The sequence below is a fragment of the Lontra canadensis genome, unplaced genomic scaffold (assembly GCF_010015895.1).
Source record: "Lontra canadensis isolate GAN:19392208 unplaced genomic scaffold, GSC_riverotter_1.0 scaffold121, whole genome shotgun sequence".
Lineage (NCBI taxonomy): Eukaryota > Metazoa > Chordata > Mammalia > Carnivora > Mustelidae > Lontra > Lontra canadensis.
The window spans coordinates 912,705-931,571 of NW_022631115.1; the positions used below are offsets into that span (position 1 = coordinate 912,705).

Below are 18,867 nucleotides of genomic sequence, written 5' to 3' on the forward strand. Positions count from 1 at the left end.
ACCCCCCCCCCCCCCCCCCCCCCCCCCGAGCAGGAAGCCCTATGCATGTGGAACTCAATACCAGGACTCTGGGATCATGACTTGAGCTGAAGGCAGACTCTTAACCGACTGAGCCACTTAAGTGACCCTCATGTTAAGACTTTTAAATCCAGGCTCTTGAGATACCATGTTGAGGGCACACTCACATGCAAAATACATGATAGTGTAACAACAACAACATAATAGTAAAATGAACATTATCCATCTTAGGAAATAGAATGTTACCAACATCCTTAATTTCTTTTTTTTTTTTTTTTTAAGATTTTATTTATTTATTTGACAGAGAGAGATCACAAGTAGATGGAGAGGCAGGCAGAGAGAGAGAGAGAGAGAGAGGGAAGCAGGCTCCCTGCTGAGCAGAGAGCCTGATGCGGGACTCGATCCCAGGACCCTGAGATCATGACCTGAGCCGAAGGCAGCGGCTTAACCCACTGAGCCACCCAGGCGCCCAACATCCTTAATTTCTTGTGTGCTCCTCCTCATCCCATCCCTGTATTCCTTTTCCTCACCAATGGTAATTAACATCTTAAAAATTTTCTTTTGTACTTTTATTTTTTTTTTAAATTTACCCAGTGTATCACATGTGTCTACCTATCCTTCATCCTCCTTTTCTTCTTATCTACCTATATGCGTATCTTAATATATCATCTGTTAAAAACCGAGTTTATGGGGCACTTGGGTAGTTCAGTCAGTTAAGCGTCTGCCTTCAGCTCAGGTCATGATCCCAGGGTCTTGGGATCCAGTCTCACATCAGGCTTCTTGCTCGGTAGTGGGGAATCTGTTTCTCCCTCTTCTTCTGCCTCCTCCCCACTGCTCACAGGCACATGTACTCTCTCTCTCTCTGACAAATAAATGAAACAACAACAACAACAACAACAACAACAAAAAAACCCAAAAAAGCCCGAAGTTTATACCAGTACCTTCAATTCTATTTCAGCACGATAGGGTATATTCCATATTTCATCTTCTCCACGTTTGTAATTCCCTCTGGCTACAAATTGAGCCCTGGACATAGAGCTAGCTATCTAGCCTCTAACCTCAGTCAAATATGCAGGCCCACAGCTAGGACCCAGAATGGCTAGTGCCTCCCTGCTGGGTGTATTGGATGAAAGCATGACCCTGATAGGAAGAAGGTAGATGGGTCATTAGAAATCTCAGCTGTGGGCCTGCTGGGCCACTTCTAAACCTCCCTATCTGGTACATGCCAATTAGAAGCTGGGTTCTGAGAGTCCTTCCTGTCAGTCTGTCAATCTTTGCAATTTACTGGGAACATTTAGTTTATTTAATATAAGATATATTAATATATTTGGTTTAATAAGTTATCTTGTGGTTTCTGATTTCCTGTGTGGTTTTTGTTTCTTGTCTACTGTTGAAATGGTTCTCAACTTTTTAAATTCTGTTTCTGTTCTTTCAGTGGTTATTCTGGAATTATAATGTGCATACTTAACTATTTCTATGTCAGTTGATAGATATTATAGAAGTAGGATTATAAAATATTTTGAATTTACAGAAAGAATACTGTTTAGGGAATTTCTTTTGTGACACACAGCATTACCTTTATGAGGAAGAAATTTAACAAAAATATTTCTGTTTTTGTTAGAGAAAAATTTCTCTACCAGGATTAGCTGTTCTTCTCAACTGCTGGTTTGTTTTCATATTATAGACTCTGTAAATTAAGTAATTAATGGTGGGCTCTGCATTGTTGTAGGAACTAGGAAGTTCAGGATTAAATTTCAGGCACACCTCTAATGAGTTTATCTGATCTCATGGGTGTCTTATCTACTTTTTGACATTTTTGTCTCTTTCTCTGTTTTTCTTCCCTTCCTGTCTACTGTTAAGTCCTCTAAGTCTTTGTTGTAAATGTAACTTTGAGTCAGGTCTTATTTTTCTGTTTACATTGCCACCAAATGAACGTTGACCATCATCTCGTGTCTTGCAACAATCTCTGATTTTGCTTTCTTACTTCCTCCAGTCTTTCCAGAGCAAGGAGCCAGAGGATCTTTCTAAAATACAAATTGTGTCATGTCACTTCTGTGCTGTAATAGCCTTGAATGATTTCAGCCACATTGTGCATGCCTTTTGCTGTGGCTCATTGGGACTCACAGGGTACCCACTGCCGACACACCTTTCCTTTTGCCTTAGGACTGTTGCACTGTCTTTTCTTCCAGTCTGGACATATCCACTCTGGCAAATCCTTACAGATGCTTCATTGCTCAGTGTAAATGTCACTCTCTTAGACAAGTCCTTCCTGATTCTCCAGTCTGAATTCTGTCCCTTTTTTTTACTCTGAAAATTTTTTCTCTGATAATCTTTTATTCTGGTAATAGCAGTTACTATAAATTTATTACCACTTTTCTCTTGGTTTTCATTTTTGGTGTCTTGTTTAAAAAGATTATTTATTTATTTATTTGAGAGGCAGGGCATGCACAACCAAGGGGGAGGGGCAGAGTCAGGAGAAGCAGACTCCCTGCCAAGTAGGGAGCCCAATGCTGGGACTCCATCCTAGGAACCCAGGATTATGACCTGAGCAGAAGGCAAACGCTTAACCGACTAAGCCATCCAGGCTTGCTCATTTTTGGTGTTTTTTTAAAAGAAATATTTAACATATAGACAAGTTTTAGAAAATGATATAACCAACATCTTCCATTTTCCCTTGTCAGATTTTAGCATGTTGGTCTTATCTGTAATAGCTCTTTTCTTTTTTTTTTTTTTTTAAAAGAGAGACTATATTATAAATAGTTAACTCTGTGTTCCTTTCCCAAGGTTCCCCTTCCACTCTCCTCAGAGGTAGTCTTATCTTGAATTTCGTGTTTATCATTTCTGAACATGATTGTTTTGTTTTTACTATGCATGTGTGTGTATACTTCTGTTTTGTATCACTTTTGTCAGTGATTTTTGAGCTTCATTCATGTTGAGTCATTTAAATTAGATTGTTCCTTTTAATACTCTGTTTGTCACCTGCTGGGCATTTAGGCTGTTTTCAGTTTTCACTGAAAAGATTGCTACCATGGACGTTCTTGTACATGTATTCTTTTACCCTAGGACAGTGTTTCTCAAGACTTGGTTGTTGGTTCCTTGGTTTGTTGGTTCCAGTATGTTATAGATCAGTACTTTTGTAAGATACAATAAAAATTACTAAGAAAATAAAATTTAAAAAGATAAAATACAAGCTTGGATTTTTTAAATAAAAATTTCTCTGTCAAATTATCATAGAACTCTTGAAACACTCTCAATTTCTGTGTTTATCTTGTGGTACACCAGCAAAAAATTAGTTCAAGGCCTGGCATCATTCCATGAAACATGCTTAGAGTAGCACTGTTCTAGGTCATACACCCAGAAGTGGAATGTCTGCTGAGGTGTGGGGCTTGCCTTCAACTTGATATAATACTGCCATCTTACTCTCCATAGGACTATATCCATGTCTGTCCTCTTAGCTGTGTGTAACAGTACCCTGTGATTGTACATCTCACCAACACTTCCTGTCGGCAATCTGGAAACAGAAAAATACTGATTTTAATTATTAGAGTGTAGATGAGTGTGTAGAGGGTAGAGATAGGGTGAATACACTGGACATCAGTTTTTCTCTTGAATTTAAGAATTTAAAGTATTACTTTCATAACTAGGAAATAAATAGCCATAATCTCACATTGACCATTGGTGATATGCTGGCATAATTTTATATTATATATTTTGAGGTTATTTAAGTACCTGGTAAATTATGGGTGTTGCTTTAGTAATTTTGGTGTGTATCTATTTAATACAATAAGGTAGAATTATTCCTTGGGGTGTTTAGCACTATAAAGCATTAATTGTGTTCTTCATGCTATGAGGTATCAAGTTTTAGAGGTTATTGTATATTATAGAATGATAAGATGCAGATTTGTTCTGACATGATGTTTTCCCATGCTCTTTTCCCCCTCCTCTCTCTTCTTCATCCCCCACCCCCCCCACTTTTTTTTGTGTGTGTGTGTGTTCTGTTGGTATTTTACAGGATTTGCAGTCTCTTGTTTATTTAACTGTCATGTAACTTTACAGCTGTGTTTGTTTCTGCTTTGGGAAGAGCTTGGTACTTTCTCCACTTGTAAACTTCTGTTCGCTAAGGGAGTCTACTTAAAATAGGCTAAGGGGCTTGCTACTCAATAAGTTAAAGCATTAGAGTAATCACTTTAAATATATCTTAACATTGGGGTGCCTGGGTGGCTCAGTGGGTTAAAGCCTCTGCCTTCAGCTCAGGTCATGATCCTGGGGTCCTGTGATTTAGCTCTGCCTTGGGCTCTCTGCTCAGCGGGAAGCCTGCTTCCCCTTTTCTCTGCCTGCCTCTCTGCCTGCTTGTGATCTCTGTCTGTCAAATAAATAAAATCTTTAAAAAATAAAAAAATAAAAAAATAAATACATCTTAATATTATAATATTATTGTTTCAGTTACTTGCAAGAGGATTATTTAAAAATTATCTTTTCTGTTTTAAGCAGTTTATTGTGATATAATTTGCATACCATACAATTCATTCAGTGCATATAATTCAGTGTTTTTTAGTATTCACAGGATTGTGGACCCATTACCACAATCTAGTTTCTAGAACATTTTTGTTCCTCTCAGAGGAGACACCATGTCCATTAGTTTAGTTGTCACTTTCTGTCCTGCCTTCCCATACCCTAAACAACGTTTAATCTTTCTGTTTTTATAGATTTGCCTATTCTGAACTTTTCATATAAATGGAATAATATTTTTTTGTGACTAGCTTCTTTAACTGAACATAATATTTTCTTTTTTTTTTTTTTTTAAAGATTTTGTTTATTTATATGACAGACAGAGATCACAAGGCAGAGAGGCAGGCAGAGAGAGAGAGGAGGAAGCAGGCTTCCCGCCGAGCAGCAAGCCTGATGCGGGGCTCGATCCCAGGACCCTGGGATCGTGACCTGAGCCAAAGGCAGAGGCTTTAACCCACTGAGGCACCCAGGCGCTCCCTGAACATAATATTTTCAAAGTTCATCTGTGTTGTAGCATATATCAGTACTTTATTGCTTTTTATTGTTGAATAATAATAATTCCATTATATGGATATATCACATTTTATTTATGCATTCATCATCTGACAGATGTTTGGGTTTTTCTGCTTTTGGCTATCATGAACATTGCTACTGTGAATTTGTGTACAAGGTTGAATGGGTAAATCTTTATATTTCTCTTGGGTATATACCTAGGAATAGAATTGCTGGGTCATATGATGATATGTTTAACTTCTTGAGGTACCGCCAGACTGTTTTTCAAAGTGAACATTACATTTTGCATTCTTTCCAGCTGTGTATATTGAGAGATTCTTGGCTTTTTATTAATAGAGTTGTATACAGAACAGGAGCCCATTATCAAATATATGATTTGCAAGTATTTTTTTTTCCCATTCTTTGAGTTGCCTCTGCTTTCTTGAGGGTGTGGTTTGCAATGAAAAGTTTTGATGTAGCCAGTTTATCTACTTTTTCTTTTGTTGTATGCCTGTTAGGCATTAGATACTTAGGAAGCCATTGCCAAATGCCGTGTCATGAAGATTTACTCCTGTTTTCTTAAAGTTTTCTTTTTTTTAATAGCTTAAGCTCTTAATTTAGATCTATGATCCATTTGGAATTAATCTTCATGTATGATGTGAGTTAACGGTTCAACTTCATTCCTTTGCTTGTGGATATCCAGTTATCCCAATACCATTTATTTTTATTTTTATTTTTTAAAATTTTTTATTTATTTTTATTATTATTTTTTTGACAGAGAGATCACAAGTAGGCAGAGAGGCAGGCAGGGAGAGAGAAAGAGGAGGAGGAAGCAGGCTCCCTGCCGAGCAGAGATCCCGATGCAGGACTCGATCCCAGGACCCTGAGATCATGACCTGAGCCGAAGGCAGAGGCTTAACCCACTGAACCACCCAGGCGCCCCCCCAATACCATTTATTAAAGAGACTATTCTTTGTGTGTTTTTCTGACACCTTTGTCAAAAGATTAGTTGTCCATATATGCATGGATTTACTTTTCTGCTCTCATTTGTAGTCCGTTGGCCCAGTGTCATTCCTTATGTAAGAACCATCCTTCTTGATTACTGTACCTTTGTAGTAAGTTTTAAAATTGGAAAAACTTTGGTACTTTTTTTTTTTTTTTTACAATGTTTTGGCTATTCTGGGTTCCTTGTTTCCATATGAATTTTAGGATAACCTTGTTCATTTCTACAAAAAGATAAAAAGTGCCAGGAAGTTGAAATTTTGATAGGGGCTTTATTAAATTTGTAGACCACTTTGAGGGAGTATTGACATCCTAGCAGTATTAGGTCTTCTGATCCATGTATAAGAGGAAGTCTTTCCATTTATTTAGGTCTAAGTTTTCAACAGTATTTTATAGTTTTCTTTATAGCAGTCCTACACTTCTTTTGTTAAATTTATATCAGTGCATTTTATTCTTTCCAATTGTAAATGGCATTGTTTTCTTAATTTTATTTTCAGATTGCTTATTGCAAGTATATAGACATGGGTTTTTTTTAATTTTTATTTTTTATTTATTTTTTAATTTTTGATAAACATACATTTTTATCCCCAGGGGTACAGGTCTGTGAATCGCCAGGTTTACACACTTCACAGCACTCACCATAGCACATACCCTCCCCAAGTCCATAACCCCACCCCCCTCTCCCAAACCCCCTCCCCCCAGCAACCCTCAGTTTGTTTTGTGAGATTAAGAGTCACTTATGGTTTGTTTCCATCCCAATCCCATCTTGTTTCATTTACTCTTCTCCTACCCCCTTAACCCCCCATGTTGCATCTCCTCTCCCTCATATCAGGGAGATCATATGATAGTTGTCTTTCTCTGATTGACTTATTTCACTAAGCATGATACCCTCTAGTTCCATCCACGTCGTCGCAAATGGCAAGATTTCATTTCTTTTGATGGCTGCATAGTATTCCATTGTGTATATATACCACATCTTCTTTATCCATTCATCTGTTGATGGACATCTAAGTTCTTTCCATAGTTTGGCTATTGTAGACATTGCTGCTATAAACGTTCAGGTGCTCATGCCACTTTGGATCATTACATTTGTATCTTTAGGGTAAATACCCAGTAGTGCAATTGCTGGATCATAGGGTAGTTCTATTTTCAACATTTTGAGGAACCTCCATGCTGTTTTCCAGAGTGGTTTCAGCAGCTTGCATTCCCACCAACCGTGTAGGAGGGTTCCCCTCTCTCCGCATCCTCGCCAGCATCTGTCATTTCCTAACTTGTTATTTTTAGCCATTCTGACTGGTGTAGGTGGTATCTCATTGTGCTTTTGATTTGTATTTCCCTGATGCCGAGTGATATGGAGCACTTTTTCAAGTGTCTGTTGGCCATCTGGATGTCTTCTTTGCAGAAATGTCTGTTCATGTCTTCTGCCTATTTCTTGATTGGATTATTTGTTCTTTGGGTGTTGAGTTTGCTAAGTTCTTTATAGATTTTGGACACTAGCCCTTTATCTGATATGTCGTTTGCAAATATCTTCTCCCATTCTGTCAGTTGTCTTTTGGTTTTGTGAACTGTTTCCTTTGCTGTGCAAAAGCTTTTGATCTTGATGAAATCCCAATAGTTCATTTTTGCCCTTGCTTCCCTTGCCTTTGGCGATGTTCCTAGGAAGACGTTGCTGCAGCTGAGGTGGAAGAGGTTGCTGCCTGTGTTCTCCTCAAGGATTTTGATGGATTCCTTTCTCACATTGAGGTCCTTCATCCATTTTGAGTCTATTTTCATGTGTGGTGTAAGGAAATGATCCAATTTCATTTTTCTGCATGTGGCTGTCCAATTTTCCCAACACCATTTATTGAAGAGGCTGTCTTTTTTCCATTGGACATTCTTTCCTGCTCTGTCAAAGATTAGTTGACCATAGAGTTGAGGGTCTATTTCTGGGCTCTCTATTCTGTTCCATTGATCTATGTGTCTGTTTTTGTGCCAGTACCATGCTGTCTTGATGATGACAGCTTTGTTATAGAGCTTGAAGTCCAGAATTGTGATGCCACCAACTTTGGCTTTCTTTTTCAATATTCCTTTGGCTATTCGAGGTCTTTTCTGGTTCCATATAAATTTTAGGATTATTTGTTCCATTTCTTTGAAAAAAATGGATGGTACTTTGATAGGAATTGCATTAAATGTGTAGATTGCTTTAGGTAGCATAGACATTTTCACAATATTTGTTTTTCCAATCCAGGAGCATGGAACATTTTTCCATTTCTTTGTGTCTTCCTCAGTTTCTTTCATGAGTACTTTATATTTTCCGAGTATAGATTCTTAGCCTCTTTGGTTAGGTTTATTCCTAGGTATCTTATAGTTTTGGGTGCAATTGTAAATGGGATTGACTCCTTAATTTCTCTGTCTTCTGGTCTTGTTCTCAGGTCTTGTTGTTGGTGTAGAGAAATGCAACTGATTTCTGTGCATTGATTTTATATCCTGACACTTTGCTGAATTCCTGTATGAGTTCTAGCAGTTTTAGAGTAGAGTCTTTTGGGTTTTCCACATATAGTATCATATCATCTGCGAAGAGTGATAGTTTGACTTCTTCTTTGCCGATTTGGATGCCTTTAATATCCTTTTGTTGTCTTATTGCGGAGGCTAGGACTTCTAGTACTATGTTGAATAGCAGTGGTGATAACGGACATCCCTGCTGTGTTCCTGACCTTAGCGGAAAAGCTTTCAGTTTTTCTCCATTGAGAGTGATATTTGCAGTGGGTTTTTCATAGATGGCTTTGATAATATTGAGGTATGTGCCCTCTATCCCTACACTTTGAAGAGTTTTGATCAGGAAGGGATGCTGTACTTTGTCAAATGCTTTTTCAGCATCCATTGGGAGTATCATATGGTTCTTGTTCTTTCTTTTATTAATGTGTTGTATCACATTGATTGATTTGCAGATATTGAACCAACCTTGCAGCCCTGGAATAAATCCCACTTGGTCGTGGTGAATAATCCTTTTAATGTACTGTTGAATCCTATTGGCTAGTATTTTAGTGAGAATTTTCGCATCTGCGTTCATCAAGGATTTTGGTCTGTAGTTCTCTTTTTTGATGGGATCCTTTTCTGGTTTTGGGATCAAGGTGATGCTGGCCTCATAAAATGAGTTTGGAAGTTTTCCTTCCATTTCTATTTTTTGGAACAGTTTCAGGAGAATAGGAATTAGTTCTTCTTTAAATGTTTAGTAGAATTCCTCCGGGAAGCCGTCTGGCCCTGAGCTTTCGTTTATTTGGAGATTTTTGATGACTGTTTCAATCTCCTTACTGGTTATGGGTCTGTTCAGGTTTTCTATTTCTTCCTCGTTCAGTTGTGGTACTTTATATGTCTCTAGGAATGCATCCATTTCTTCCAGATTGTCTAATTTGTTGGTGTAGAGTTGCTCCTAGTATGTTCTTATAATTGTCTGTATTTCTTTGGTGTTAGTTGTGATCTCTCCTCTTTCATTTTTATTTATTTGGGTCCTTTCTATTTTCTTTTTGATAAGTCTGGCCGGGGGTTTATCAATCTTATTAATTCTTTCAAAGAACCAGCTCCTAGTTTGGTTGATTTGTTCTCTTGTTTTTTTGGTTTCTATTTCATTGATTTCTGCTCTGATCTTTATGATCTCTCTTCTCTTTCTGGGTTTAGGGTTTCTTTCTTATTCTTTCTCCAGCTCCTTTAGGTGTAGGGTTAGGTTGTGTACCTGAGACATTTCTTGTTTCTTGAGAAAGGCTTGTACCGCTATATATTTTCCTCTCAAGACTGCCTTTGTTGTGTCCCACAGATTTTGAACCGTTGTGTTTTCATTATCATTTGTTTCCATGAATTTTTTCAATTCTTCTTGAATTTCCTGGTTGACCCATTCATTCTTTAGAAGGATACTGTTTAGTCTCCATGTATTTGGGTTCTTTCCAGATTTCTTCTTGTGATTGAGTTCTAGCTTCAGAGCATTGTGGTCTGAAAATATGATACTGGTTGAGACCTGATTTAGGACCAAGGATGTGATCTATTCTGGAGAATGTTCCATGTGCACTAGAGAAGAATGTGTATTCTGTTGCTTTGGGATGAAATGTTCTGAATATATCTGTGATGTCCATCTGGTCCAGTGTGTCATTTAAGGCCTTTATTTCCTTATTGATTTTTTGCTTGGATGATCTGTCCATTTCAGTGAGTGGGGTGTTAAAGTCCCCTACTTATTGTATTATTGTTGATGTATATCTTTGATTTTGTTATTAATTGGTTTATATAGTTGGCTGCTCCCACGTTAGGGGGATAGATATTTAAAATTGTTAGATCTTCTTGTTGGACAGATCCTTTGAGTATGATATAGTGTCCTTCCTCATCTCTTATTATAGTCTTTGGCTTAAAATCTAATTGAGCTGATATAAGGATTGCCACTCCTGCTTTCTTCTGATGTCCATTAGTATGGTAAATTGTTTTCCACCCCCTCACTTTAAATCTGGAGGTGTCTTCGGGTCTAAAATGAGTTTCTTGTAGGCAGTATATAGGTGGGTTTTGTTTTTTTATCCATTCTGATACCCTGTCTTTTGATTGGGGCATTTAGCCCATTAACATTCAGGGTAACTATTGAGAGATAAGAATTTAGTGCCATTGTATACTGTTACTGTATATTGTCTCTGTTCCTTTCTGATCTACTACTTTTAGCCTCTCTCTTTGCTTAGAGGACCCCTTTCAGTATTTCCTGTAGAGCTGCTTTGGTGTTTGCATATTCTTTCAGTTTTTGTTTGTCCTCAAAGCTTTTTATCTTTCCTTCTATTTTCAATGATAGCCTAGCTGGATATAGTATTCTTGACTGCACTCTTTTAGTGTTCTGAATATATCATGCCAGCTCTTTCTGGCCTGCCAGGTCTCTGTGGATAAGTCTGCTGCCAATGATATTTTTACCATTGTATGTTACAGACTTCTTGTCCCGGACTGCTTTCAGGATTTTCTCTTTGTCACTAAGACTTTTAAATTTTACTATTAGGTGACGGGGTTTGGACCTATTCTTATTGATTTTGAGGGGGGTTTTCTGCACCTCCTGCATTTTGATGCTTGTTCCCTTTGGCATATTAGGGAAATTCTCTCCAATAATTCTCTCTAATATACCTTCTCCTCCCCTCTCTCTTCTTCTTCTGGAATCCCAATTATTCTAATGTTGTTTCATCTTATGGTGTCACTTAACCTCTCGAATTCTCCCCTCGTGGTCCAGTAGCTGTTTGTCCCTCTTTTGCTCAGCTTCTTTATTCACTGTCATTTGGTCTTCTATATTGCTAATTCTTTCTTCTGCCTCATTTATCCTAGCAGTGAGAGCCTCCGTTTTTTTATTGCACCTCATTAATAGCTTTTTTTATTTCAACTTGGTTAGATTTTAGTTCTTTTATTTTTCCAGAAAGGGCTTTTATATCTCCCGAGGGGGTTTATAGACATGGTTTTTATAAATCAATTCTATATCCTGCAACTTTACTCTATTTGTTTATTAGCTCTGCTAGTTTCTTTAATGGATACCTTAGGATTTTCTATATACAAGATCATTTCACCTGCAAATAGAGATTGATCTATTCATTCTTTGTAGTCTAATGCCTCTTATTTCATTTTCTTGCCTGATTGCCTGGCTGGAACCTCTAGTACCATGTTGAGTAGCAGTGATGATTAAGTATGATGTTAGCTGTAGGTTTTTATAGATCCCCTTTTCAGACTGAGGAAGTTCCTTCTGTTCCTGGTTTCTTAAGTGTTTTTTTTTGTCATGAAAAGTTGGATTTTTATCAGTTACCTTTTTTTGTTAATTGAAATAATTACGGTTTTTGTTTCTGTTAATATGGTATATTATATTGGCTGGCTTTTAAAATCCTGAGCCAAACTTGCAGTTCTGGGATAAATCCCACTTGGTTGGATACTTTTTTATGCGTTACTGAAGATCAGCCATAGGTGGGTATTTATCAAGTCTTTTGTAAGCCTGTGAACAGCCCTGTACATATGTGGTCTTAAAGATTCCCAGGGATATGTTGGAACTTTTCAAAGTCCCTGTGGACATCTCATTTCACAGTTTTTCCTCTGAAATATTTTGATCATCTTCCTGTTTGTATTGTTTCCCCTGGCAGCAGAGATGTTAAAACAATGGACACTCATTATTTTTGACAAATGCCTGGGGTAGGTGTGGATGTGGGTGGGCAGAGGAATAGGTGGTACTCAGTGGGTGAATTTTGAGGTCAAAAAAAGAAAAACCCTGTGGGTGGGATTTTTCTGGGAACTGCCAGACAGGTCCAGTGGTGTCAGTTATCTGGCTGACTACAGTTTTGAAGGAGCTGTAGTCCGTTCTGTCAGTCTTTTACAATGGAAGGTTAGTTTAGTATTGTGCAAAGAAAACACTGGTAAGAAAAATCCAAAAGCAGAAATTAGGTTCTCAGCTTTTTCCTAAATCCTATTTAAGATAATTGCCCAGGTTCTGGGTAGTGGCCTTGGAGATAGAGAGGAACCTTTAGATCTTATCTCATCAAGAAGCAATTGGCAAATATGTTTATATATTTTACATATATTACATATATGGCAAATTTGTAGTTATTTAATGTAATGTTTGCTTATTCTGATGTCCAAAATTCACTACATTTTTATTGTAAGATACAGAAAAGCACACACACACGACACACATTTTTAGGAAATACCTGTTACAGAAGCACTATTGTTCCTAAATATGATATGAACCTGTAGTTTCATAATGTTCTCTTTTGTGAAAGTAGAGCCAGGCTATGAATTTTAAAATCATTTCTTTTCATTAAGGTATGTTTAATAAGTTGGTGTCATAGTACTTTAAACTTTGTAGTTAATTTTGCTCTTTTCTCCCCATTTTAGGTGGATGCACGGAGCATACCAGTGTTAGCAAAATGGCAAAATTCATATAGCATTAAAGTTGTACTTCAAGAGCTAAGACGTCTAATGATGTCCAAAGAAAATATGAAGCTTCCACAGCCACCAGAAGGACAAACATACAACAATTAATTTTAGTGGATCTCAAACTTGTCTTAAATCAACAACCTTCTACTCATGTTAATGTCTTGATTAAATATCACAATGCAAAATACCCACACATTAAGTAAAAGAATTCCAGCTGGTAAACATGACCTGGACATTTGTAAGAATATATTTAATGTATGTACACCATTATGTTTTCCGGTTACAGGAGGAAAAATGCAGCACAATTTTTCTTTTTCTCTTGTTAAGGCACTATCATTTAAGCATAAACCTGGAGTACTCAAAATAGAATTCAGGTTTACAAGATGAAAGCATGGAGAGAAGAATCAGACGCTGTGGAAGCATGTGTGTTTCTGAAAAGTAAAAACAAATTTCAAGAGGAAAAACAGAAATGGCATGCTTTGTCCATCTTACTTAGTGAAAGAGCTTCAGTTGAAATTGTCTAAAGTAGCAGGTACAATGAATATTGTCACAAATTGTGTTAATTTTTGAAGCAGTGTGCGTGCTGACTACTAGTAGTATCAAAAAAATGTTCAGGATTGTTTTGATACCTGTATTTATAATAAAAAATGTTGTGGGGGAGGTCGATGAATTTCTGTTAAAAGCCGTTCCTGTGTGTTACATGTAACAGACATGGTAAATACTTGTTTACAGTCTTTGACAAACCATGCATTTAAGTGAAATCAACAAAAAGGAAATAGGTGTATGGGTATGTGATTTTGAGATTAAAGTTAGTCTTAAAATGTAAATAAAATGTGGAATATGTCCTCAGAAACCGTGCCATTTCTATTATATTGATGTGGTATATGTATAGTACCTTGCTGAGGTAGCAAAAATTGGAATTATTGTAGCTATTCATCTATAAACACCTTTATTATCCTATTTTGTATACTTCTTGTGAATTAGAATTTGCAGAGTATTTGAGACGACAAATTACCTAATTGGTTTAATTTCATTTTTGGAGGAAGAGGAATCGCAGGTATTATATTTTAAATTTTAGTTGGCCAGAAGTACTATTTAAAAATGTTTGGATTCTAGCAGTTCTTATAGAGTTATAAATTGCAAATTATCCAAATACACATTCCATTCTCTTTGTAACTTTTTTTTTCTATAATTTTCTGTGACATTTCTTCCCCCAATGCTTCTAATTGGGATTAATTTTATCCAGTTTCTCTTAACCTCCACTTTGACAAATAGAAATTCTTAATTGAAAGCTCATTTATATTCTCCCTTTACCAAAATGACTCAAGGCTTTACGTCACTGTTTTTCATTTCAAAGCATATACTACTTTGGGTATACTACTTTGTTAAAAATGTTTTTTTCTTACGAATTCCCTGAAGAACATAGAAGGGTGGTCAGGTATCAAGGACAAATTTCTTAAAGATTCCCTGATATGTTTTTTTTATCAAGTCATTCATAGTTACAGCTCTGAGCTACTTTTTCTTGGTTAATAATACATGAAAGTTAGTGACAGTTTGTCTAAACTTACTAATTTCAACATGGCTATTTTTAATTATCAAAGATGTCTAAAATGCTTTCAGATGACACATAGAAATGATATACCCACAAATTAGTGCATGTGTAATTTATTAAAGTAGGTTTGAAATGAATTATTATCTTGGCATACTTTCTTAAAAATTTTGAATTGTTGAACTTGATTTACAGTGACTTCATATGTAAAACCATTACTGGTAGTCTAAATTAGTCTAACAGCTTCTTTTCCACTTTGGAAATGTGTCTTGTCATACAGTGTAGCTAATAACCATTTGAATGTTAAATTATATTGGTAGGCTGAGAATCTGGGTACCTTGATCACTTATTCTCTTTCCTTTTCCCATATCCACTATTGTGAAGGGTTCTCCCCCCAAGTATATGTTGTTTGAGTTGGCTGAGGGTGTTTATTTCCTCTGTTTTGTTTTTGGGACTGTGGATCTCTGCAGAAATCTGCATGCTAATTAGTTTCCAAAGCAGAATCCATTTTGCATGTAACAATCAAGATATACATGGCAATCTAAAACACACTGGTTGATTATAGAAAGAGCTAATGTAGAGCTGCTCTTAATTATAGTAACATTTCTAAGACCGCATTTTGAAGCAATCTTTCCTTTGTTTTCTAAAGTGGCTAGGGTTATAGGAGTGTATGGTATTAAATGAACTGTAAAATTGCCTTTGAAATTTGTTTAAAAGACTAGCAGTTGCGACCCTAGGGGATGATCAGTAAATTTAATAAAGATTACAAAAATGAAATTCTTGTCCTATTAGGTCAATGTTATGCTTTAATGGTTTTAGTTACTAGTTTTCAGAATTGCTGGTTTTAACGTTTTTTCTAATATTTTGAAGTGATGGCATTTGTTTATGGGTTAAGTGTTAATTTTCAGAATTACGGAACATTAACATTTGTAAGGGTAGTGCTGTAGAAGAAATGTATGATTTCAAATTATCCTTTTAAAAGAATTTATCACACTTCAATTTGAGTAAGTGCTTGGAGAATACATTAGTTTTACTTACAGCTGGTTTATTAATCTGGATTACTTAATGCCAATTCATTGATTTAAATATTTCCCACTATGTGTGTTTTTATTGATAAATACATGTGAAATTAATATTGTTTTGAAAATTTAGAGGATACAGCTGGAAAATATTAGTACATGATCCTTAATAGATTCGGTGTGTACAGCTTTGGATAGTTTTGGTAGGTGCATCATGGAATTACAGTCTGGTCAAAACTATGTTAACCCTTTTAATGAGCACATTACTATGTTCTTACATACAGTTTAAAGAATGTAAGTACATATAATAAAGTCTAGTATAATGAATAATGTGATTGATAGGTGTTTAAGGAATTTTTTCCCCGATTTCATTTTAGAAGTATTTTTTTAGACCTATGTGTAGAATCATAGTATTGTTTATTGCTGGGAAGGATCTAAAAGGCACTGAGTTTACCCCTCTGCTAAGTGTCAGTGTAATTTTCCAGTATCAACTTGATTCATTTTTGGTTATTTTCACAAAAAGATTCCAATTATCACAATTTTGGAAGGTATGTATATTTTGTATATAAAATAGGAACATCATAAAAAGGAGTGGATGCACTGTATTACAGAATTGATATGAGCATTGGCAGTTAATTCCCATCCAGTACTGTGTTTACTAAAAAGTGGGAAATGTATGGAAATAAAATATCTTTTATGCCTTATAGAAGTTATATTATGAGTGGATGGAAATCTTAACCATAGTTCACACTGAAAATTTTATTTTAAAATACAGTGGGACATTGAAAATAAAAGATATGCCATATGCATTTCCTGAGAGAAAAATTTGAAGGTATTTGGTGATATAGAAAATGATGTCAAAACGATCATTTTGTGGAATAAGGGAGTTTGGGGAACTCATGGAGTGAGTATATGATTTAAAAAAAACCAAAAAACAGTAGAAATGAGGTTGCCATGGTGTTTACATCCTTAGTTGGATATTCTCACCAAAAAAAGTTCCTAAGGGTTGGCTTCATCTCATTTCCCATGCAGTCTTTAAGAGTTTTTTGGCAGGTTCATTAGAAAATCAACAGTCAAAGCCAGATAGATCTCATTTTCTTAACTTAAAAGGTTCCAGGAATCATTCATCCTAAAATGAATAACTGACCAAATACCATGTAAGATTTGTACAGTGATCCATTGGCTGCTCATTGTAGACTTGTGTGAATTCTTTTATCTTGTCCTTATTCCAGTAATGGGCAGATGTTTATCTGGAAGTTTTTGCAGCCAAGAAATTACACAAAAATGAAGTTAGTATTTTACCCCCAAAGGAAGACTAATAGTTGGCACTAAGAATCCAATAGTAATGAGAAACCTGTGGTCAGTAAAGAAGCAAATAGTCACTGAGTTGAAAGTAAAGACTTTAGTTTGTCTGGTGCAGTAATTGGATAATTTTAAAAAAATTTTTGTTCAAAGGTTATAAAGAAGCGCTGTTAATTGATTTTATATTCTTCATATAGTATAATTGCTTTTTAAAAAAACAGATAACAAAGTAACCTGGAAAATCTGTAATATAATGTGAGATTTTAACAGGATAATCTCATATTAAAATGTAGTAAAACTTGTTTTGATAATTAATGTCATTTTTGGGGGTCCGAAGATGACTCCTTTTCCAATCAACAAGCATGGTAATTGTAAATGCTTTATTATTATAATGGTGGGATGAATTATAGTTTAGCAGCCTTTGACAGAGGGAAAAATAGATTTTCTTCACAGTTGATAACTGACAAAGTAATGTAATATTGTTTTACTCCTTTTCAAGCCACATTGGCCAAGTAATGATTGTCAGATGTCCAGCTTATTACCATAAATTATCTTTCTATTGCTATAATTTTTTAAACTCCAGGTAATTTAAATTGGGTGAGACAAATTTAAAGTGGGTGATAAATTTTTCTTCAATAATTGCAATACTCAAGAGAAAATAATTGAGTACACAAGAAAAGTAAAATATCTAAATGCCTAGATTTCTTAATCTTGAGTAATGTATGGACTTTAAGGAGAAAAATAGTACTTGTGGACTCAGTATTGTTTTGAATTATTTTTGTTAAAACATTGTTTAATGCATAAAACTGTACTAATGCAAATGTTGTATAAACTTATGCTCTTGGGCCTTTATAAAATTATAAAGTACATTCAGCTATAGAGTAATTAAAATGTAAAATAATTTAGAATTGAGGATGTTTTATTTAATCTGCTTATAAATATTGGTGTTGTCTCTTTTTGGCTCCCCCCTCCCTTTTTTTTGCCATGTCTAGACTATGGTGTGCTGCTGGATCTCAGATTTTCTTACCTTTTTTCTCTTGCCCTACTGCTACAGAAACGTCTTTGTTATGTTATCTGATCTTTGTTTGCTGTAAATACAATTCTTTATTAATTCCACTACTGTTCTTTTCTATTAACCAGAGACCATTCTTTCAAAGAACTCCTGAGTCTTTTTATTTTTTTTAAGATTTTATTTATTTATTTGACAGAAAGAGACACGGAGAGAGGGAACAGAAGCAGGGGGAGTGGGAGAGGGAGAAGCAGGCTTCCTGCAGAGCAGGGAGCCCAGTGTGGGTCTTCATGCCAGGATCCTGGGATCATGACCTGAGCTGAAGGCAGAGGCTTAATGACAGCCACCCACGCACCCCAACTCCCGATCTTTGGTTCCACTTAGAGACCACAATTGTCTTAAACCCTTGATTATGAAGAATTAACAGTGATACCCACTTTTACTGTCATTGTGGTCCTATATAGGAGTAAAAATTATTTACAGTTGGTGATGAATGGTAACTTGGTGTACTGATAACATTTTAATTTAGGGTAACATTTTTTCCCCTTTTTAAAATTTTTACTTAAACTCAGGTTAGTTAACATATTGTGTAATACTAGTTTCTAGGATAACACATTTTAATCGATGTCTTCAAGCTAAATGGTATGATCCCCAAGCTCAGTGGTAATGGGTGCTGAATACATTCATTGTTTTAGAATATAAACTGCAGTTAAAAATTCCCCTCCCTCTTTGTTTCAACTGTTGTGCCATCATTCTCTCGTAAATCTCCCTTTCCGTCAGCCCATGGTCACCTCTGTTGTTGTGACCAGTTCTCTTCTGTCCTGTTGAGTGGATTTTTCCTTGTGACTCCTTCCGGCATGTTCAGTTTTCTTCTTCCCATCATCCTGGATCTGATCCCTTCCATCTTCTTCCTTTGACATCAGCACTGACCATGAATTTGAAGAATGCTCTTGGGAGATTATTTCACCAGCTTGAATCCGTTGGTATGCTCTGACTCCTTCCTACCACGTGTCCTTTGTTAATCACCTCTATTAATGTTTGTAATCCTGTTCCTTCCTAACTTCTTTACC

The 18,867-nt window shown here is 36.0% G+C and overlaps 1 protein-coding gene across 1 annotated transcript in view; it reads left to right on the top strand.

Moving 5' to 3' along the window:
- The window catches only part of UBE2V2 (ubiquitin conjugating enzyme E2 V2), a 49,180-nt gene extending 32,990 nt beyond the window's left edge, over positions 1 to 16,190 (top strand). Inside the window, exon 4 of the mRNA XM_032841192.1 lies at positions 12,877 to 16,190. Coding sequence (XP_032697083.1) covers positions 12,877 to 13,023 — 147 coding nt within the window. The 3' untranslated portion in view covers positions 13,024 to 16,190. The remainder of the gene's footprint in view (positions 1 to 12,876) is intronic.
- The last annotated feature ends 2,677 nt before the right edge of the window (positions 16,191 to 18,867 follow it).